Source organism: Perissodus microlepis, chromosome 19 (genome assembly GCF_051167445.1).
Source record: "Perissodus microlepis isolate ML-2025 ecotype Zambia chromosome 19, ASM5116744v1, whole genome shotgun sequence".
In the NCBI taxonomy this organism is placed as follows: domain Eukaryota; kingdom Metazoa; phylum Chordata; class Actinopteri; order Cichliformes; family Cichlidae; genus Perissodus; species Perissodus microlepis.
Window position 1 is genome coordinate 28,544,682 of NC_140479.1, and position 22,692 is coordinate 28,567,373.

The 22,692-nt window shown below is 40.3% G+C and overlaps 2 protein-coding genes across 3 annotated transcripts; one reads left to right on the forward strand and one right to left on the reverse strand.

Moving 5' to 3' along the window:
- Positions 1-1,665: 1,665 nt before the first annotated feature.
- togaram1 (TOG array regulator of axonemal microtubules 1) lies at positions 1,666-16,730 on the forward strand. The gene is made up of 23 exons (XM_084915490.1): positions 1,666-1,962; positions 2,502-3,684; positions 5,810-5,870; positions 7,219-7,347; positions 7,514-7,777; positions 7,912-8,189; positions 8,327-8,547; positions 9,160-9,260; positions 9,362-9,526; positions 9,634-9,702; positions 10,005-10,174; positions 10,609-10,771; positions 12,217-12,444; positions 12,847-12,970; positions 13,068-13,173; positions 13,451-13,686; positions 13,794-13,952; positions 14,350-14,476; positions 14,576-14,691; positions 14,805-14,988; positions 15,104-15,323; positions 15,411-15,497; positions 15,588-16,730. The coding sequence occupies exons 2-23, from the start codon at positions 2,650-2,652 to the stop codon at positions 15,839-15,841; spliced, it is 4,497 nt and encodes a 1,498-aa protein (XP_084771616.1). The 5' UTR covers positions 1,666-1,962; positions 2,502-2,649; the 3' UTR covers positions 15,842-16,730.
- On the reverse strand, positions 14,723-22,610 carry ccdc28b (coiled-coil domain containing 28B). Of its 2 annotated transcripts, none has more exons than XM_084915499.1 (6): positions 22,305-22,610; positions 20,931-21,232; positions 20,454-20,623; positions 20,063-20,217; positions 18,386-18,408; positions 14,723-18,256 (listed from the first exon to the last, which is right to left on the reverse strand). In XM_084915499.1, the coding sequence occupies exons 2-6, from the start codon at positions 21,164-21,166 to the stop codon at positions 18,202-18,204; spliced, it is 639 nt and encodes a 212-aa protein (XP_084771625.1). In that variant the 5' UTR covers positions 21,167-21,232; positions 22,305-22,610; the 3' UTR covers positions 14,723-18,201. The 2 variants fall into 2 exon arrangements, with proteins under 2 accessions (XP_084771625.1, XP_084771624.1); XM_084915498.1 differs by having other exon boundaries at positions 22,289-22,609.
- Between the last annotated feature and the right edge of the window lie 82 nt (positions 22,611-22,692).

The following is a 22,692-nucleotide window of genomic DNA, read 5'->3' on the forward strand; positions in this document are numbered from 1 at the left end:
TCGTTATTGAGTTTAACCGTATTCTACTTGGTGTTCTTTATTTTACTTATTTCCTCCTTTATTTTACTTATTACTTTTATTTTCAAAAAATTCCTCTCTGCAATTGTGCTCTCCGCTTATCCGAGCAACGTAAATCGCATTGTACTGATCGATTGCTTTATAGTTTGAAAAAGAAAATGTGTTTCACAATTCAAAAAAGAACTATTTACAAGAAATGAACACATTTTTAGTCCAATACAAACATTGTATTGGCCTACTGTGTTATGTGGCAGCATTGCAGGCATATGTTTTACTTGAATGTGGGAGGGGAGAGGAAAGGAAAGTGCAAAATGTAGGCACCGGGTATCATCATGACACTCACACTCACATGATATATTGCTGCTAAGTAAGCACACATAATTTACCCTTTTGTTCTCTTGTGTTTGGAAGACAGTGTATTTTTTTAAAGGAATCATGTGCCCTTTAGCTCAACGTTGTTACTAAAGATGACTACCAAGAAGAATCTTACTTGGTTTTTAAGAGTTTTTGAGAAATAAAATATCCTTGTATCAGACCTCTTCATGAATTGCATTGTAACGTCTGTGTGTGTGTGCAAGGGGCCAGAGAAGAGGAGGAAAGGGTGTTGGCTGCTGACTAAGTTCACAACATGATTGTTTTTCTATGTGGAATATTTATCTTTGCCAAAAGACAAAAAACAAACAAAAAAAAGTGCCAGGACCAGTGATTGTATACACTCTCAATTCATATTTCTATTTTGGGATTTAATTAAAAAAATATTTGGAAGAATGCTGTTTTATTGCAAAGACTTGTGAGCTTAACAGCAAGTTTTTTTTCTTATTAAAATGAAATATACATAAGTCACAATTCAAAAACACTAGAAATACAGCCCAGAACCCTGACAATTTTCCACTGATTAGTTTTTTTAAAGTACAAGATAATATCAGAAAAACTTAAGATGATAGCTTTTTAAAGCTACCTTATATAATAATCTATTTGTTATTATGTTATTAATAATCTGTGTAGTCTAATTTATACCAGTGCCTCGCAATTTATCAGTTCATGATAGATTTGCATAACAATAACGTCGACTCACCAGCAGTTATAACTGCCATGTTATGGGGCATAAAATAGTCCATATTTAGAATAAAGAAACTTCTATACATTTTCATTTTAGTTTAGTTTAAATTTTACATTTTTGTGAATACAAAAAATATGAAATAGTAAACATTCTTTTACACAGTGATAAATAAATACCAAGAAAAGAAAGTATACATGTAATCTGTGTGAATGTGTGTGCGCGTGTGTGTTTTAGTGTTCAACTATAACACCACAAAGAGACCAAAAAATAACTGGATAAATAACTTAAAATGTTATTTTAGAGTTACATTTTATGCCAACATGGGTGTGTGTTATATGTAACACAATGCAGCACTTTATATTCATGCCATAACGTATTGTTTAATTTTTAAATTTTATTTACATAAATATGGACATTAAACTTTTGTCAGGAAGTTACATAACTCCAAAACATGCTGAATATATACAGTGAAGAAAACTAGATGTAAAATACTCTGATTTTCCCGCTCACATAATCACATTTATAATCACTGTCTATTTTGAGTCTTAACCTCAGATTCCTTGTAACGTCTCAGTCTGGGCTGCAGCTTCCGTGACGACGATGCCGCCTGGAGGAGCCTGGTGCTCGCGTCTCCATGGAAGCACTCAGTTAGTTGTACATGTATTCGCCATTTTGCAGCTTCGGAGTGGGAGGGGGGGCTCTTCTCGAGGTGAATACCTCTGTAGCTTCCAAACATTCAACACTCCAGACGTCAGCTAAAACAGCCAGGGAAATGTCTGCACTTAGAGAACTGTAGCGTCCGCAGTATGTCATGGAAATTTGGACGACGAAATATCACATAGGGTCGCCCAGCGTTGCCGAAGAGGACCGGGAGAAAATGCAAGGTCTGTTTTCTTGCTGTTTTTCTAACTTTGCTAGCCCAGCCACACAGAGCATACAACGGTGGAAAAAAAATAGCGGAGCAGCGAGTTAGCTTAGCACCATATCAGTGGTGTTGTAGTAAGCTAAGATTCTCTGTAGCTTCGCTAATTAGGCTGCTTAGCGGTAACGTGTGATCAAGGTTTAATTGTAAGTCAATTGAAGGCATTACTTTGTAGCAAATAAGAGGCTAAAGCTCCAATCGACACACTTCCAAAGCCTAACTAATTATTTAAAAAAGCAGAAATAATGTAACATACAAACGTAAAGGTTATCGTAACCATTTTTGTGGTAACTACGTTTCCAAGAGCCACAAGTGGTTGTGTTCCTTCGCTCTTATCTACCGTATCATGGTGATCGATCTGGAGCACTAGGAGACTCTCGCTAAAAACATACACCGTTATGTGGCTCTGCCTTGCTAAATATTTTAATGCGGTGTTACAGGAACCGCTAAGCCCTTTCTTGACTGTTAATTCTCTATATTCTCTATATTTTGCATTCACAGCTTGACAAACGGGACTGTGGTTTTTCCATCATCAACCACTCAGGATGAAAGCACCAAGTAAAGAGGAGGAGCATTACTGTCCTTGCAGGATTGTGTTTGCTTCCTTGGATTCTAAAATTTGACCAAATCCACCAAAAGAGTACCAATAATGATACCTGGATTGATCACCCAGGAGTTACAGGAGCAGCTTCTGGATGTGAAGAATTACCAGAATCGCACAAATGGGGTGGAGGAGCTCAAACACATCCTCTCAGAAGTGGACATTAAGTCAGTCCCTTCTGCTGGCATTGAGGCGTTTATAAATTTTCTCCCGCGACTTCTCGACGATAGTAATTTTAAGGTGTTTTCTGGCACCTTGCAAGTTTTAAACTTGTTAATTCGGAAGCTAGATACAGCTGTAGACAAATATTTCAAACATATAGTCTTAGTCGCCCTAAAGGCTTTAGGGGATACTCGCACTGTCACCAGGAATGAATACCTGAATGTGTTTCGACAGCTGATGAAAACTATTCCACCCCAGCAAGTATTGGATCTTGTAATTGGCCACTTGAAACACAAGAATTCCAGGGTTCGGGAAGATGTCCTTAACATCATTATGGCAGCTATGCTCACTCATCCTAGGAAAGATTTCAGCATCCCCAAGCTTTGCTTTGAGGTTGCGCCATACCTGGCAGACAGCAAAAGGAGGGTCCGACATGCCGCCCTCGAGCTGTTTGCTGTTTTTGACCATTGCCTTGATGCACGGAGAAAGCTGTCTCTCATGGAAGCTGTTGACATGGTTGAACTGAATGAGGATGCAGAAGGTCTGATGGCAGCTGTACAGGCAAGACGAGCAAGGCACATACTTCCAAAACTCTCCTCGGAAGGTATAGTGGAGTACGGCTTGGTGGTGCCCAAATCGGGCCAGCGGTGCTCACCACAGTATGGTTCTGGAGCTGATTTAGACTGGGTGTTGAATGGAGGGCGGATAAGTAGTGCCAGGAGCCACAGAACAGAACCAGACTGTGACAGATTATATGGCTATGGCAGCTTAGGCTCCCTCACCGATGACCTTCCACTTCAAAGGAGGATTGTCAGCGCGGGCAAAGGAAAGAACAAACTACCCTGGGAGATGTTGAGCTTCTCGTCCACTGAGAATGACCAACAGCAATGCAGTACACCCAACGGAAAGTGCACTGAACAGGTGGAGCTCATCAACACTGGGGATAATCTCAATAATCTTTTATGATAATTATGCCATTTGGATAACTTGCAATGATTTAGCATCTGTTTTTAAATACCTGTGTGCTTTTTCTCTCTTACCATGTCAAAATAAGACATAGTTCAGAGGAATTATCTGGTTTATCGCCAGTTAATTTTCCCCAATAACAGATGATTTTGATTCATATTAATGAATAAATTTCAGTTTTGCACATTAGGGCATGATTGCTCATCTGTTGACTGCCTAAACAAAGAAATATTTTTAATATTTTCCTTTAAACTACTGAGTATCTCAGTATCAAAGCAGTTCATGTTGATTTCTCCCCCAATGAGCCAGTAACTGCAGTCACTACATGAAAGGAGTGGTTATTTTTGTCCTTGTTGTCTGTCTTATTTTACTCATGCTTTGCTTGCAGATAACATAAATGTTTGCATTATCCGAAACCAGTATTTTTTTAGTGAGATGAGTGATAACTAGAGGCAGCCTTCCAAAGATTTATAAGACATTTTAGAGGTGGCTTTTTCTTCAGAGACAGTTTTGAGGACAAAGCCTAAATATAGCTATAGCTCTCATGATGCAGTATGTGATAAAGAGCAGCAGAGGAAAGGGTTTTGCTTCTGTGTGTCACTTTGTAAGTTTTTTTTAATACATCCTTGCACATGTCTTCTTTTAGAACTGCCTTAACACCCCCCCCCCTTTTTTTTTTTTTTTTTGCTTTTTGAAAAAAAAAATTTTTTCCAAGACTTGGAGTATGAAAATAGACTAAGATCGGTGAATTAATTTGGCTCTTAGTTCTTTATAACCAGGGATAAATGGATAGATTCTCACTGGTACTATTCCTGTAGGAAATACAGTAGATGACTCATTTTTCCTGCATAGTGACACCATTGCTGCAAGGATGAGCGCCCAGTTTCAAGTACAAGTCTTGCGACAGTAGCTCTCAACCTGTTTGAAGGAAGGAAAGGAGAACATGTCATTTGTAACCTAACAAACTATGAGAACTTATTAAGCCATTACCAGCTTTATTTTAATAATCCCCTGGCTTTTTCTAAAATTAGTTATCAATTGACTGTGTTTTGTTCTGGGAACTAATATCCAGCTCAGAGCCTGTATTCGAGAAACCTTGCGTTTACAGCAGTGTCTGTTTCCCAGCAACCCCATTACCAGATAGCACAGTTACTGAAGTGACCGTGAAACATAATTGGTAATAACACAGAGTTATGCTTGCAAAACATGGCCTATTGACTGCTCCACTGTTGATTGCAATCACGCCAAGTGCTCTGCTATGAGTGCTGATCAGATTATAGGCAGCGGAACTAATTTCAGCCTCACTGTTTTATCTGAGTGGTTGAAATACAAAAAAACACACAAAAAACAAAGCAGTCTTTATTCATCTTTCTAAGGTTGCGTTGTGACCTTAAAACTTAAATGTGAACAGTGGACATCATACACCAAATTAAACTTTAGAGTAGCAGAAAGACCGTAAGCCAGATGTTTCCAGCTGACTAAATATCTCCTGCGTCCCTTTGTTGAGTGAATGACATTACATTGAGGTCCCCGTTATAGTTAGCCTTTGGACAAGGTTCATCATTTTTGTAATTTTTTCCCTCTCCAACCCACCACAGTGTATTTGAAATGAAGCAATCAAGTTGGCAGTGTAGACTTCACCCTTTAGGAATTACAAACATTTTTTTCCACAGTCATTTTAGCAGGCTCAGAAATAACTGGACAGACTATAGTTATAAAAGGTTTAGCATGTCAGTGTCTGCTCAAAGCTTGGAACCTATGGACATCACTAAATGCTTTTCTCTGCAGGAGGAAAGCATTTAGTGATCTAGTGTGTGTCTGTGTTTTTGATGGAGTTATTTTTCAATTTCACACAAGGAAAAGTACAATGTGAAGTGGCAGAGTATGTGCGAGTCTCATAATTGGCCTAGAATTGCTAGAAGTGTCAACTGTGGCTGAAAAAAGATGTGCTGAACTGTGAATGCTTCCCTGTTGAAACCCCAGAGATGATTATCAGACAGCACTTGTTTTTATGCCACTTGTTTTACCTTTTATACTTAATTTTTACCATTTAAAGAAATAATTGTACATTCTTTCACAGGGGTCAAATGGGGACACCCTTTCTTTGTCCAGGAAGCCAGAAACCTACATACCCAGTTTTAGTAAGTACCAAAACTTTCTTCTCTTAACATTTGTTTTCACATTAATTTCATATACAATAAGTTGACAAGTGCAGTTGACAGCTTGTCATGTTCAACTTCAGCTTGACTCAGTTTAGAGCAGCTTTAAATTGGATTAGCATCCTGAGTCAAAGGAGTTACTGTTCCACATGTCAACGAAAACCGTGAGATGAGCATGCTGACAAGCTGCTTGGCAGATTGGTGTCATGCCAGCTCACATCATGCCAGTAGAGACAATACTGCTCATGTACTGTTCACTGTTCATTTTCCCAAAAGGTAGCTGTTTATTAAAGTTCTAATAGGCAGAAAGTTTAGGCTAATAGGTCTAAATCCCTGACTAAATGAATGGCACACCATAAATGCAGTGTTTACTGGGCCCTTAAAAATCCATATATTTATATAATCTGACTGCATACCAGTCAGATTATATAAAATAAAAGCGTGTCGACATGACCAACACTTCTGCCAGATCCCAACAGAGACTGGAACAAAATGTCATGCTAATTCACTGTTGGTTAGTACGGCTATTGATTAGTACAGCAGTCCCACAGAAAGGGGCATCGACAGCAGCTGTTCATTTAGTTTAAAAGCAGTTACTGACACTGAAAGAGAATGAAGGACCTGTGCTGTATTTTGAGCTGAAGCTTGGCTGGAACGTATCAAACTTACTTCAAGCGGGTTAAAAGGTAGCATGATAATTTTCAGGATGGACGCGGGCAGTAAAAATAGCAGCATCAAAGTTATTGTGGCTTGCTTTGTTGTTGATTAAAAAGATTAGACTCATTTCCAATACTGCTGCGCCATGTTTTTGTAAGTTAGGGACATGCTAGTGGTAATCCTAAAAAAAAAAGGTAACAAGTTTGGACATGTGCCTGAAATATTGAAATGTAGTGACCTCTTTAACACCCAATACAAGTCAATAGTGTGTTTCGCTAAAACTTTCCACTCTTGCGTAACGTCACTGTGTAAATGTGCAGTTTCTATGGCAGCTGGTGCGTCTTACCTTTGCTCACAGGTGAGAGTGGAATCAAGCCGCAACTCTCCAGTCCAGAGTTTACCAGCAGAATGGAAAACACATTTATCAGTGACTTTTTTCCATTCCCTTTTTTTAACTTACTTTTCATGTTTGTTTGTTTTCTGAGCTGTTCAGAAAAGAAAACATCTTAGCTAAAGGATCGAATTCTCAAATTTAAAAAAAAACTTTATAGGACTTTGTTACTAAACCTTTTCATAATAGGCATTATTAGGGTTTTTTATTGCTGTCATTTTAGTAACTACTTTTTAGCATTTCTGTTTTTAGTGAAAATGTGGAAATATACTTTGTGTCTAGGTTCAACGGAGCCCCGAAAACCCCAGGGCTCCCGAAGGAGGGAGTCTCCTGCACATCTCAGGAGAAGTGGAAGCCTCAACTTAGAACCTGATATCTTTAAAACCACAAACTTCTCTGACCCAGATGTTGGTATGGAGTTATTTCAAAAATATTTTTACATTTAAAATTCTTTTTATTGATTTATTTTGAATTAAATTTGAGTAAAATCTTGAAAGTACACTTAAAGTGGCATTAACCATTTAGTGTCCTTACACAGTTTTTCATGGGTCTGATGAGTGAATGTAATGTCTGACAGTGGCACCCAAAGGACGTCTGCTCTCGAGGAACCCCAGCGTTGAGCGAACATTTTCCCTCCCCTCAAACCCTACTACATCCAGCTCCTTTCTTCTGCCGTCTTACCCACTGGCTACGCTCCCAGGGGGCATGCTTACCCCAACCCCATCCCGCCGTCATGCAGACTCCTCCCTCTCTATGTCCAACACCTGGCCCAACAAGAAGGACAACAGCCCCCAACAACGAGAAACCAGCCCCTGGAGAGAGACAGCGAGTGCTGCAAAAGGTAATCTAGTTGGAAAAAAGAGACTTCATTTCATATGTGTTTGTTTGTAATGCCAAAAACATTTTTATTTATTTATTTATTTATTTATTTTTTTACCTTTGTGGGGGGGTTTTCGGGTTACTATCCTGTCCTAGATGACTTCTCTAGCAGACGCTCTCCCAGACCTCTTTGTGGCTCCATCATGAATTCTTCCACGTCATCATTCAGACGGGCACTGAGCAGTCCCAGAGGTACCTTCTCCGTCTCACCAGTAATCCCTCCAACAGAGCACATCCATTCCATTAATGGCCAGAGATCCAATGCCCCAGGAAGCCCTCTGAATCAGCAGTTAGAAAAGACCCTTAATGTGGACCCTGGTGGCCTCAGTGGTGTGGATGATCTTCAAGAAGATGATCCTCTGGACATGCAGGAGGTCAGCACAATTCTCTATTTTATATACTGGATGTTGTTTATAATCAGCCATCAAGAACCCTGCATGAATAGGCAGTTGAAGTAAAATGAAAAATCAAGCCTCTATGAGTTCCTATTAGCTTTGTAACTTGTCCACAGATGCTCAACTCCCTGCGCTCACTACGCAACAGCGCTGCCAAGAAGCGGGCCAAAGCGAGCCTTAGTAGTCCAGATCCAGACAGTCCTGACTCAGCTGTGAAGGTGGACTTGGGTCTAGACTCGCTGTCAAACACTTCTCCAGTGCTTACCAGCTCGACTAGTGAAAGTGGACTTTCTAGTCTGAGCTCAGTTGCAAACTCCAGCTTTAATGGCATGAAAAGGTAAAATATCCAGATTTTCTGCATTTGGCGTATATTGCTTATGATGTTGCCTCACATTTTCATGTAGTTTGACTGTGTTGGTCTGAAATTATGTTAATACACCAGATAAAAGACACCTCCATATACTGCAAATACATACATAATTAAAAAAAAAAAAGACAGTGGGACAGGGGTATAAAGTGTATATTTGAAGCATCGGTTTTAACAGTTAGCCACATACTTATTCTCGGTGAACCCTTCTGCTATAATCAAAATACCAACAAGGGAGCAGAATTAATTTAAAAAATGTGTTTTACTTCATTTTTTTTTTAATTTACAATGGAAAATAGAGCAAATACAGCAAAAAAGCCATTAGTTATAGAGTGAAATCCAGAGACAAAAAAGTAACCGGTAAGATGTGCTTATGAAGTGATCTTTTATATTAAATGTAACAGGGAGATGTTTGTTTTGTAATAAAGATGACCTTGTGTTGGGATATGTTGCCTGTTGTGTTTAATCATGTTGACAGTTTTAAGAAGCTCTGACTTTGTAGTCTTTAGGTGTTCTCTGATGATGTGTTGAATGGTAGGCAGTTTCTCATGATCACTTCTCACTTGTCACAACTGTCACCAGCCCTGGAAACTCTGCCTCTGCAGGAATGAAACCTCGCATTGCAAGAGTGCCTTCTGCAAAACTGAGGTCTTCTGTGTCCTCGGACTTCAGCAGCCTTCAAGGTAGAAAAGGAGAGAAAGGTTTTTCCCAGTTGTTGCATTGCCGTGTGTCTTTTTTATTTTATTTTATTTATTTACATTTTTGTTTTCTGTTTTTTCCCAAGTGTTGTCCCAGGGAGATGAATTCTCATCTGAGGTGGGTGTGGTTGGGCAGAGAGTTACGTACTCCAATGGCATAATCAAAACTGACGAAGAGAAAACGGTACCATCCCCTCCATTGGTCAGACCAGCTTTTCGCGAATCTTTAAAAGCTCAGAAGCATCCCAAAGGTCAGCTAGCATCGATGAGAACAGAGTGCTATATTGGATATACCTTCTAATAGCATTTTGTGTGCTTAAATAATTAAATCTCATTATTTATCTCTTTTGATGTTCAGGATCCCATAGTCACAGCAGCAGTAGGAAATCACCAGGCACAGACATGTCTGAAGGAGTAGTTGGCAGAGGTAAGTTTCAGATCTGTAAAGGATACAAGTTATCATTTGATTGTCCAAGCTTTTGCTGTGTTACTAAGCTGATGTAGCTCAGTGCTGCTCTTGTTTTGTTTTTTTTTAATAAAGGACTCAACAACATATCTTTTATTTCTCCCATCCGTTTTTTTAAACTACACATTTTCAACTAGCTATAAATTACAGCTGCTTTCTGGATGTATTTTTAAATAAAGCTTATAAATATAAACTTGCTTGTTCCTGCATGATCACAGTTAAACTGCTAAAGATTAGTCATCTTATTCCCTCATGTTTATTAGGCATGCTTGGCACTGCAGTGTCCTCCAGCCATCCAGGAGTTCTCTTGCCACTTGAGCAGGGTTTTTTATCGTTCAAACCCCCCACTGATCCCTCAGTGGGCATCCACAGCAACGCTGTGTCTGGCAGTCACCAAGACAGTGATATCATCCCACGTCCAGAAGAGGTTAAGGTTAGTCACACTCTGTTCAGCGGTGGATGAGGAGTGTTGCTATATATTACTGTGATGCTTAAATAGTAAATACTGATGCCATGTTTATATTGAATATACAATATAACATATGGCATCATTTACTTTGGGATTAATAAAGTATTCTTATTCTGATAATGTCAATGTTTTTTGTGCGTGTGTGTTTTGACTCTGCTTAATACACCCCTGATTAATTGTCAGAAGAGAGACAAAACACATTTTAAGTTAAAATGTTAATTTCAAATTAAACAAAAACTATATATCTATATTGTATATAAAAAAAATTTATAATATCAGAATCAACCATATGTAGTGAAAACTTGGTATTGACACAGCTCCATAGTTCATAATGTGAAGCTTCCAGTTGGCAGAATCTGACTCTGTGTGTGCTTTTGTTTTGTTTTCTGGTTGCGCAGGAGAGGATAAAAAATGCACGGTTTGGCCGGGATAAGAACAGGCTGGATCAACAAGATGGCCCGATAAGTCAAGGGCAGTATTCAACAGATCAGATTCGCCACCGTGTCAGGAAGATGCTGTCTGATTCACCAACAGAGGAAAATGGAGCATTAGTCATTAAAGGCAAGAGAAAGTGTTTGAAACTTATAAATCTCTAATCTCATCATAAATGCCTTTTATTTTGTATTTAACAAATGTGATGCATTTTTGTGACAGAAGATAAATTTAATTTTAACCTTTAATTTCTTTAAAATAAATGTTCTGGTTCTGGTTAAAAAAAAATCCATCTTTGCAGATAACTTTAAGTATTTTATAACTATCTCATATAGCACATTTTTATTAATCTATACACGTCAGCTTTGTGTCCGCTGCACCCTTGGGCATACTGAACTCACAAAACAACATAACTGTTTTGCACAATGGCCTAAAGAGTAAACAGCATGTATTAGTGTTGATTTGCTCCACAGTCCGATCATCCTATCACATCCCCCTGTGGGATTTCAGATGACTGATGGCGCATCCCCAACAGGGCAAGGGGAGCAGAGAAGGTTAATGTGCAGCTGTTAGGGTGGAGGTATCCACCCAACGTAATGCAAAATGTGTGGCTCAACCACACAAAGCTCAGTGGAGCATGCATGAGAGAGAAACACACACCGGAAATTTCTTATTACCAACATAAAGAGATCTTTAAACATTGACATAAAACAACATAATTAAAGTGGACGGATGTCAGTTAACGAGCTAAAACATCGTTGACTCATAAAATTTGCCAACTGTACTGTTTTACCTTAGACCTACAGTACAGACTCGTGCAGTCTGTTTTTACAAGTGCAAAATGTCTCACTTGCCTCTCTTCCACTCCTCATTGTTTCCTGCCCACACACAGCAGAGTTTCTCCATCAAAAACTCCTGGTGGGGAAAAATTATGGTGATGATAAATGAGTGTCTTCAAGTGCCCACTCACAGTTAGCTCTAATTTAAACCAGCATCTTCTGTTTTCTCACATTGGATGATGACGGATCATTGTGGAGGCCACACACAAATTTCATAGCATGCAGAAGCCCAGGCATGTGCACAACAAAGTGTTTTGTTGAAAGTGTGAGTTATCTATAGAGCTGTCACAGTATGACTCACAATAATGATATTATTACTTTAACGCACAAATTGGGAAAAGAACTAAAAACCCTGACATGCATGTAGCACTTTTAACTCACTAGTGCCATTGTTGTTGTTGTTTTGTTTTTTAAATGACATTAAGAAGTTTTCCCAGGATTCATTTTATTCTCAGTCCAGAAGAGAGCTCTCTCAAAGCTAGTGTACGAGGGGTACTACTTGTTCTCTCACACGAGGGACAAACTTAACTAGTTTAGATGTTTTTAATAATAAAGAAAAAAAAGCCTTTTGCTCAGCAGTGCTGCTTTCAACCACTAATGTAGGTGGTAAGTTTCCTGTGTGCCTGAATTACAGAAGCCTGTCACTTTAACAGATTTGTTATGTTATATTTTGCATGTGTAAAAAGTTCAAATTTTTGTGTCTGGTGATTCAAACGTTATTCTTCGCTGTTGCAGATCTGCATATGAACGGCAGCACAGTGACATCTAAAGCAGACCCTGTCTCTGATGAGTCTCTTGTCACCAGTCCTGACACTCCCCAAGGACCCCAAAGCCCAATTAAGTGCTTCACTCCACCCCACCAGCCCAGCCCCCCTACAGTTCCACCCAACCCTAAAAATGTGTCCCGTCTTAGGAGGGCACCTAGCCTGAGCAGAACCCGTCCTTCACTGTCCCACAGTTCAGGTGAGTTGATCTTAAAAACCAAGCATTTGTAGACTTTTACTACATGCTGCATAATCTTTGTTGCACACAGAAAGTTATTTTCCCTGTTTAACGATACTCAGTAACATTATAATGATACAAACCATTGCTATAACAGGCCTTTGTTTATAGAAAATGTTGGAACATTAATTAATTAAACCTCTGGGACCAGAATGGGTGAATAAGATGTTTGCTCTGGGTAATGTGCTTCAATACTTTGTTTTGACAACCTGCTGTTAATGCACCGCCACCCCCCCCACACACACACACACACACACACACACACACACACACACACACACACAGAGCGCTTGTTTTCAGCCTGATTGAGATGTAACATGAGACTGAATCTGTGTGTTGTGTGGTGTTTAATGGGCCATTTAGATGAGCTGTCCCCTGGCAGTTTGGGGCACAGGAAAAATCTCTCAGATCCTGCAGAGCCGTGTCCGTTTTCCAAACCCGAGCTGGCGCTGGTGCAAAGCTTCAATCTGCTGAACTCTGAAGACTGGTGAGAAATAATCAATCCATCATCCTTAAGCATCTCTTTGAATGTGGACCACAGAGTAAAATTATTACCCTTTGTGCGTTGTTATTTTCGAATGTAGGGAGAAGAAGATTGAAGGACTGACATTCCTGCGCTCTCTTGCACACTATCACTCAGATACACTTCAGGCTCGGCTTCATGATGTTTGCCTATCTCTCATTCAAGAGGTAATATAATTTTTTGAATAACAATCCCACTTAATTTTGGGAATCTATGCATGGCGTTGTTTGACTCTGCTGTTCCAGTTTTGCAATTCTATTTAATTTCTCTGCGTCTTAATAGTTTTGCTTCATAATTATATATAGTCTCAGCCATAATTGCTTGGCATTGTGCTAAATTCCCATTGGAGATTTTTGTTTTGGTCAAATAGATATCTTGAATATGTTATCAGTGCTCATTTACTCTTCTTATACCTTAAGCACTAATATTGTTAATCTTATTTAGGTGAAGAACCTGCGGTCGGGTGTGTCCAGGGTTGCCGTGTGTACCCTGGGTGACCTGTACACACACCTTCAGCGAGTGATGGACCAGGAGCTGGAGGGGACAGTTAAAGCTTTACTGCAGAAGGCTGGGGAGAGTAATGCCTTCATTAGGCAGGATGTAGATGCAGCACTGGATTGCATGGTGCAGCACTGCACCCCTACTCGAAGCATCAATGCTTTACTTACTGGAGGACTCAGGTTAGATTACACACAGGACAGCTCTTGTTTGTTTGCTTCTTCTCTGTTTGGATCACTACATAATTTTAAGCTTTGATTGCTGAATTGATTTCCTCCTCTGCTGATAGTCACCTTAATGCAGTGGTGAGGAAATGTATGGCTCAACATCTGGCTAATTTGGTTGAGAAGGTTGGTGCTGCACGTCTCCTTTCTGGGGCTAAAGATCTCACTGACAGAATTCTACCTGCTGTGGTCAAACTCGCACAAGACTCCTCACAAGAAGTTAGGTATGTAAAAAAACGTTCATATTAATTCATTCAATTTTTGTGTTTTAACTTCTTTACAACTTGTTCATATTTGCTTGAACGGTGAGATTATATTTCTATGTATTGCCAGTAAAAAGCATTCAGCAATAACAGGTAACAGTGGGAGGAAAATGTCAAATTTGAGACATTTTAAAAGTCTTTAGACCATCAAAAGGATATAGTACAATCCAAATCTACTTTCGGTTTTGCTGGAATTGATTTTGTTATTGTTGACACTATTTGTTTTGGTGTCACTGTACTGTAATTACCTTGCATTTCATTAAAATATGTTTAGAAATGCTTTTCCGTTGCTTTTGGACTGCAAATCCAAAGTGCCACTTTAACAAATGAGATAATATTACACCTTCTCCCCTCAAAGGTACTTTGGCCGTCGAATGCTGCTGTCCCTGTCTTCCCACCCAGAATTTGAAAAGATCCTGGAGAAATACATCCCTACGAAAGACCTGCAGACTGTCAGAGACACCGTCTTCACTCTAAAGACAAAGGTACCGTTTCTTTCTGTTTATGTTTACAGGAAAATTGGTATTTTCCCTGGAAGTTAAATATAGGCATCTAACTCTGAGATTGTTGGGGGGGGGGGTTAGGGTCTTGGTGAGATGCCTCAAGATACTCAGTCAGCCCGAGGCAGACGTTCCCTCCCGGGCAGCGGTACAGTCAGAGCCTCATCGCTCAACAGAGAGCCACTCAACCAGACCAACAGGTGGGTGTAGATATCAACCAATGCACCAGAGTAGCCCATTAAGGCAAATTTATTTTTCACACATGTGTAATACATATGGAAAACACGTGAATTGTGATGCATTTTATATACAGGGAGTCTCACAGCCATTACAGCTGTAGATCTCAGACACAGAGTTTTGCAGACAAGACTGAGTACATCAAGCAGATCTCGGATCTGCTGGCTTCAAAGGACTTCAGAGAGAGGATCAAAGGCATCGACCAGCTAGTGGCTGACTGCCAAAACAACCCAAACATGGTTATCAACAGTATATTCCCGGTTAGTATTTTCTTTTTTTCTCCAAATCCATTTAGTATGTCTTTATGTACATTGTGGTCTTTTCATTATAATGACAAAGTGTTTATCCTTCACTTTCTGATCTTCCTAATTCTAGGTGTTTGATGCCTTCAGAGCCAGGCTGCAGGAGTCCAACAGCAAGGTCAACTTGTATGCCCTGGAGTCTTTACAGAAAATCATCCACTTGTTAAAGGACAAGCTGTCCCAAGTGGTCAACATCCTGGTCCCAGCAATCGTGGACAATCACCTCAACTCAAAGAGCAATGCCATCTGCTCTGCTGCTATTGGAGCTATTAATGCACTCATCTTAAATATAGGTACTTACTTTGAGCATTAAAATAGAGGAGAAAGTTTTGGTTAAAAAAATTGCTTTAATTTGACTTTCATTTTTTTGCCTGCTACAGACAACATACTTCTCCTTCAGCCTTTCTGCGCCAAGGCTCAGTTTTTAAGCGGGAAGGCAAAGGTGAACCTTATCGAAAAGGTCGCAGGTATGTCTGGTGTCCTAGTTCTGCACTGTAATCAGCTTCTGCTTTGATGTATCTAAATGCAGTGTATTGCTTCTCATCTTCTATATTTAGATCTTGTGACAGAGCTCTACCCTCGTAAGCCCCAGATGGTAGAGCAGAAAGTGCTGCCCTTGCTCTGGCACCTCTTGGGCACCTCTACCCACAGCGGCACCATTCATGGCCGGGGCGGCAGCGTAAGGGGTGCTACCGCCAACCTGTGCCAAGCCCTTTATGCCCAGATGGGGCCAAGCCTGAGCGAGTGTGCTGCCTCCCAGCCTGCCAATGTCCATAAAAGTCTAAATGATATCCTGAGGACCTTATCGTAAGGTAAAGCAGACTCCAAACAGAACCAAATGTCGAAAGAGGGACAGCATTAAAACTGATCTTACTTGAAGATGTTTCATTATCATTTCTTATAGTGCCTGCACTTTTATATAAACACAGAGAAAGTCCTTAAGAAGTTGGAGCTCTTATTCTTATCTCAGTGAGATTCCGTCTGGTACAGAAGCATGGATGGCTGTAACATAATGGCATCAGGTCTTTCACATGTCCAACCTGCTCTCTTTGCACTTTGAAAGTAGCTCATTGTCGTTGCTTTGTTTTTCCATAAACTCTACATGTACTGTAGACAAATCAGAGACACTATTGCAGAATGTAAAATTAAAATGCACAAAAAGAAGAGGAAGAACACAGGGACCTGAAAGTTGTATATTTTTGCTGTTTCATCAGATGTGATGTGATATTTTTAAAATATCTTTATGTAGTTGGAGATTTTTGAACTGAGATTAACAAGCATAGTACAAAAATACTTTTGTACAGCTCAAATGTGTATTTGCACAGTATTAGCTTATTCTATATGTTTGCTGTATAACGGTACAGTTATAATTTATCTCTTGTGTAATGGTTTAAAAGTCATATATAATGTGCTGAGTTGGTACTACGTCTCTTTTTGCATGACCAAAATTTACTGGCAGATCAAAACTGTTGATTTATGTGTACGTGGACTCGTAGAGGAAGGTTGGTCTCGAACTCTGAGAAGGGAAAAATTTTACTTCTTCATTTGCCTGAGAAACAGTCACAGCCCAGGTCTGATATTGTCTCAGTATAGTGCCAGTCTTCAAGTAGCCTTTTAACTCATCTATTGTTAAATTATAACTGAACTTGTTTGTGAACAAGAAGATATATGAATAAACTGTTTTATTTCTGTAAAACCAACTTCAGCGTGCGTCATTCAAAGACTGAAAATGGGGTGGAAGGATTAACTCGCTAATCACAAACATAGATCATTTTTAAAATTGAAAGATGACTTCTGTCCATTAAACACACATTATTAATCTTAGGTAATCTAATATAGCTTTATTAATAGGTGGAGTTACTGGAAACACAAGCTTCAGGTGTTCTTTTTTAATTCCTTATGCTTCATTCATGACATGCTTAGTAAAAGCTAACCATAACTAGCCTTCTGATGACGACTACACTTCATTTGTAAAAAAACAAATGTCTGGCTGTGAAGAATCCTTGAAAGAGGACTGATCAAAGGCTTGAAAAGAGGTAGGTTTAGCACACCATTTTGAAAAAGAAAAAAAAAAGGGGGGGAGCGTTGCTTCAAAAATGCTCTCATGTTTAACAGCGAACACTAATATCTCTGTAATTCTATGGTCATGGTTAAACATGACATCTAAAGTACACTCTTGGGTTTGTAATTTAATAAAACACAAATCATAATCACCGAACCTTTATATCAAAGTAGCTGCCATTTTGAAATAGCACTGTTTAGAAATGTATGCTAGCTGCAAAACACTACGCATGTGCGGTCCTTGTAAGACTGAACAAGCTACTGTTTGACCTTCATGCAATGGTACGTGATTTTCTAGCATTTCAGCAGCAGGGTGAACTAGCTTGTGCTTGGAGGGATGCTGCTACTGCTGTTTTTATTTTTATTTTTTAAAGAAAAAAGAAAACCTAAAGGTAATCCTGTCCAATACAGCAACTAAACTGCACATAATTCAAACTTGATATCAGCAATATACACAGAAAATAAACATTTTGTTTTCCACGTCCAGTGTTTTCCAATAGCAAACCTTTAGCAAAGATATAAAAATGAGGGAGTGCTTTCAGAATAAGAGCAAAACTCCCTTTAAACTTCAGAGCTAGCCACAGTGGTGCTGTCAAAAGGGCCGAATGCATTTGCTACTTGAATGTGCAGATTCCTTACCTTTGCTTACGGATGCATACAGTTAGATGGAATATGTCACAGATTAGGCATATACATACAACAAAAAGAAACAGTATAAATATTTCGAAGTCTCGTTAAATGTGCTTTTTGGCATGAAAAAACAACAGAGCCAATGAATTCACTCACCTGGATTGACTTCTTTCTTAAAATTATGTAACTAAAAACTAAAGCCAAGGGAAAGTTAACATGCAGGATATTCTCACAGATTCCTGATCAGTTAACCATCAAGTTTCTTTTTTTGTGTTATGAATGAGAGCGGTTCATGATTTTTGACAGTGTTCAGTTAATGCTCTGCTGCTCTCGAGTCCTTGCTTTGTTCCCTCAGCTTCACTGACCAAATGGAAAAAACGAGCCCCTCCTCCCGTTGATCTTTCCATCCTGTTACTAAGGCAGCTGGATCGATTCCACGTTAGACGAGTGTGTGGTTGCCATCCCGTACACCTCATTCTGTCAGGGACCAGATGTCTTGGGCAGGTCCTGATTCTCAGCCAAGTGGAGCTTTTGTCTGAACGTGCACACATTAAGGATTCACCACAGAAGGACTGAAAACACATCATTCAAATCCAGCATCCGCTCCTGGACTGTCGGGGCAATTCCCATAAACAAATATGCATTTGAGCTAAGAAAAGGATACATTGAGGTGCTGAGCTCTTCAAGCTGCAGAAACAAAGGAGCAAACAGGAGAGAGGGGTATTGAAAACAAAGCCAAAAATAGAAAGTGAAGCGCTAGTACCTGGCAGTAATCTCACTGTGGGATCATGTTACATAACAGCCTGTGCATTTCAGTTCAATATTTGAGTTACGCTCTCATCATCGACTGCAGTGTTTCCAGAAGCAAACGTTAAGCTTCGATACAAAGTAAAGTTGCTTCATAGCCCATCTGCTCTGAGGCCCAATTATCCACTCTGGCTTCAGCTAGAAGTCAGAGTATTCCTGGCAGCAGTGTCTGTAAATGAGTTGAAGGGTTTTTCTCACCTCAGTCACAGAGCACTGCAGCTTCCCGCAGTGAGCATAGCGTGGGTAACTACAGTAGGATCCACACAACAAACTAACAATAGAAACTGTCAAGACATTCTTAGATGGCACATCACTGTACGAGAGCTTTTTTTTCTTTTTTCCTTTTTAAACGAGCCAACAGTTCAGCAAAACTGAATTTCATGTGGGAAATTACAGTAATAGGATTTAAATTCATTGGTTTGTCCAAATAAAAAAAATTCACATTTTCCTTCAGTCTATAGTACCGTTTATCAAAAGGTTTTTGTTTGTTTGAGATGCCCAATTGTGGAGATATTAGCTCTACAAACTTTCCCTTTCGTCACAGCCTTCTCATGTGGGGAAAAAAAAAACAAACAAAAAGCATCTGAATGTCTCCCTCCAGAAATCATATCACTCAAAAAAAAACAAAAACACCACTATAAAATGTACAGCCACCTAACATTACAGCTCAACTAAGGAGTACAAGCCTTGGCACCATTTTATGGAGCATTATGGTGAGATTTGAAACCCAGTTATTATCATCAGGTTAAGTCTTTCTGTTCCCAAGCACAGCCAAACAGTTATCAACATACACATAACTAAGTTTCTTACTAAAGCACAATTGAAAATCCTAACATCCATCAGCATGTCCATAGGAAAAATAGATACTAACCAATGAAAACAGGAGCCTCTGAGGAAATATGTAAATGAAGGAGTAAGAAAGTATCTTCCCAGGTGTGCCTGGGAAAAGACAAACTTAACTCTGTGAATACTGGGAGTTAAATCACACTTCAGGATAACATAAAATAGTGCCATTCACATCCTGTGGGCGTCGGCTCTGCCAGCTGATTGGTCTGTACACCTGACCCGGACAATGTTAGACTAGTTAGACTTGCATTAATCTGTGTTACCTATTAGCAGGAACCACAGCTGTTGCGTGGAAGACTTGTGTAATCTCCATTCACTCCAGTGGACCTTGTTTTGGGTTTTTTTAAAGGGTAAGAAGGTAAAAAAAAAGTAGTCTGTATGTCATCAGCACACAATGAAACTGCTTGAAGGGTTTTATGATCCAGCGAATTCTGAAACCTGGCATGACCCCGAATTAATGGCTCTGGCCAACTAGCCAAGCCAGTGAGATCACATTCTGTACAGGCACAAGATGGTGCTACATGTGCTCTAAAACCTTTAAACACTTATTTCTTAAATCCAGCTCTACAGATGGTGTTAAATCTATAGCGGTTTTTCAGAGTAGAGCTCTGTGATGTAAACTAGCCTTAATACATGTGGTGTTTCATGTCCACTTTAAAAAGCTGCTGCCACTGGGATTCATGCTTACGTTGCAGAGCAGGTGTTCCAGGTTGTGGTCGGAGGCACATTTCCTCTGGTCCTCGGAAAGCTCCTCCACATGGCTGTCAAGGCTGAAGTGCAGTCGTGCCAGCTTTTCCTGCATCTCCCGCACGTGTTCGAGCTGCTCAAAGGAGCATACTTTACCTGGAAATCAGACAGGTTAAACCAGACCTGAATCTGATGGCACAGTGTGTCTTGTCTTGTGATTACATCAAAGTCAAAAGTATTTCCATGGCAGCAGAGGCGTAAAAAAAAAAATAGCACAGTGTGTATTTGATTTCAGCCTGATTCATGTAACAAAGCCACTTTTCACCCGCCTTTATTTTCAGCCAGTAACAGAATACTCTCCTGGGGGGGGCATCTTATCAAGGTTACCTTACCGAAAGCTTGCAGTTTGCCTGAGTGGAAGTCATTGAGGAGGTTGAGGAGGCCTCCCTCCATCTCTCTCACATCTGAGACATCTGTGAGGAAGGAGTGCTGCAGGGGGGACGACTGGACTACTTTACTGGGCCCTGCTGGCTGGGGGGCCCTGGGCTTCTCCCTGTGGGGTCTGACAGGAAAAAAAAAAAGATAACATTGCAACTATTTATTTTTGTTAACATATGACAACATTTAAAAAACAAGCAAAACAAAAGCAACACCTGGTCGAACCAAATCTGTATCCTGCTGTATCATCAAATGCAGGTGAAACACAGCGTTGTCTTAGTGAGTTATTTTATTGCTGGTCTTGGAGGAAAACCTGATGCATTAAACCATTTCTTTCTTATTTTGAATGTGAAACACCATTATCCCTGAACATACACATGCTGTCTGCCCCACAAAGCGGTGCAGTCCTGGTAGGTCATTAAGACACAAACCTGGTGATCTTTGGTGGAGCAACGACCGCTGCGAACACGTCTTTGGGCTGTCCCGGTGCTCCTATGGACCTTTTATACTTGCCTCTGTTCTTGGGGGAGGGAGGCTGCGGCAGGCCGAGGGAGAAGGTGGCACTTTTGCTGGCAGGCAGGACGGAGAGCTTGCGGGGGTTGATGGGCGGTGGAGGCGGTTGGGGGAGGGACACTTTTGGGCTTCGCTTCTTGCGCTTGTCTTCCATTGTTATTTACTTAGTTCTATTAGGAGAAGCTCCCTGAGGTGCAGCCTGGCTGGTGTGCAGGAAGTCCTGAAACGACAACGGTAGGAAGTTTGAAAAGCAGCAGCCTGTGGAGGATTGTCATTGTGCCAAAATTAGTGCTGCAGCCCAGAATGCTCCCCTCCGCATGTTTAGGGAAGCTTTAACTGGCTTAACAGCATCCCCAGGTGATTACAGTAAAATCCAAAACAAACAGTTCCTCCACTATTTATAATTTGATAAGAAATATATAGGCACATATTTCCTGTATAGGATTTATTCGGTAGATAATTAATGGGTTTGCTTCCTTGGTGTTTAAAAAAAAAAGAAGGTGAAACTGGAGACTTTGAAGATATTGAAAGTGGAATAAGGTTAGGAAAATATGTGTGAACTGAACTGGATGGTGTACATTTTTTAACTAAACCTAACTAACTAAACTAAGCCTGCGTGAGTGATGAAGAAATCAAGGAACGCACTTTAACAAGGAAATGTACTCTATTGCACCAAGAGCCTATAAAACAATACGCCATCATCCAAAATAAACATAACTTTTAGACAAAAGGCTCAATGAAAGTCTGTGTTCTCCATTCTTGTGGAGCGTTATGGACTAACACTGTGCGATAAAGACATTAAAGGCCATTAGAATTTAATGCGTCAGTCAATAAATGCATTCAGTCTAAATATTTTATGAATTATGATTTTTACAGAAGCGCATTAGCATTAAAAGACACGAGCTCGTGTCGGTTTTCAGCGTCGTGAAACTGTTACAGCAGTGTCCGTGTTTGTCGTTGCTTAGTTACATTTTATGGTGGTCTTGCCTTGGATTTATCGCGCTCTCTCATTACAATGAATGCAATCTCTGTTGTGACAGCAGTTATCTGGTGAACACTGCGCCAGCCTCTGTTCAAAGTAGGAGCCAAAGATGGCCACTACAGTAATACACAATGGCAACTTTCTGCGCTGAAATGCTGCTTTTAGCGGGAGAATTATTCTCCCGAGTAAAGAACAATAAGCGGACTGCGGGTCGCTGCGCCACCGGGTTCAGTTCCGTGAAAGGAGACGCGTAAAGGGAACGCATCGTCTGCTGATGACACAAATAAGACTTACCGAATCAATTACGCACCAGAGAGCAACGCCGGCAGGGCGCCGGCTCGCATTTCTCCTCCTAGGATTTAAAAGTCCACTTCATATGAATCCTGGTGTTAAAAAGAAATGTAAATCAGTGGAACGATCCGTACAGCCCCGGTGTTTTTACCGATGAAACGTAAAGAGCGTCGATGCCGCGCTTGGCTCGTGGGGGGCTCAGCTGTCGTTTTTATTCCTCTTAAAGGGCCAGTCCACCCGGCCGTGCGCCACGGGGGGAGGAGCGACTGTTTCACGCAGGTTACTGACTGGCAGGATGCTGCTGTGCACCGCCTGAGGATGGCTCTTTGTAAACATCCTACTTACTGCTCCATCAAGGCTCCGAGGGTGCTACAGAACAAGGCCACACGGGGACGCCAGTGTCCATC

Coding starts and splice junctions, on each gene's coding strand:
- togaram1 (XM_084915490.1), top strand. CDS start 2,650: ATGATACCTGGATTGATCACCCAGGAGTTACAGGAGCAGCTTCTGGAT. Junction 8,548..9,159: donor AGCTTTAATGGCATGAAAAG/GTAAAATATCCA, acceptor AACTGTCACCAG/CCCTGGAAACTCTGCCTCTG. Junction 14,692..14,804: donor CCACTCAACCAGACCAACAG/GTGGGTGTAGAT, acceptor TTTTATATACAG/GGAGTCTCACAGCCATTACA.
- ccdc28b (XM_084915499.1), bottom strand. CDS start 21,166: ATGGAAGACAAGCGCAAGAAGCGAAGCCCAAAAGTGTCCCTCCCCCAA. Junction 20,218..20,453: donor AGGCAAACTGCAAGCTTTCG/GTAAGGTAACCT, acceptor TCTGATTTCCAG/GTAAAGTATGCTCCTTTGAG. Junction 18,257..18,385: donor GAAGAGCTCAGCACCTCAAT/GTATCCTTTTCT, acceptor GTGCACGTTCAG/ACAAAAGCTCCACTTGGCTG.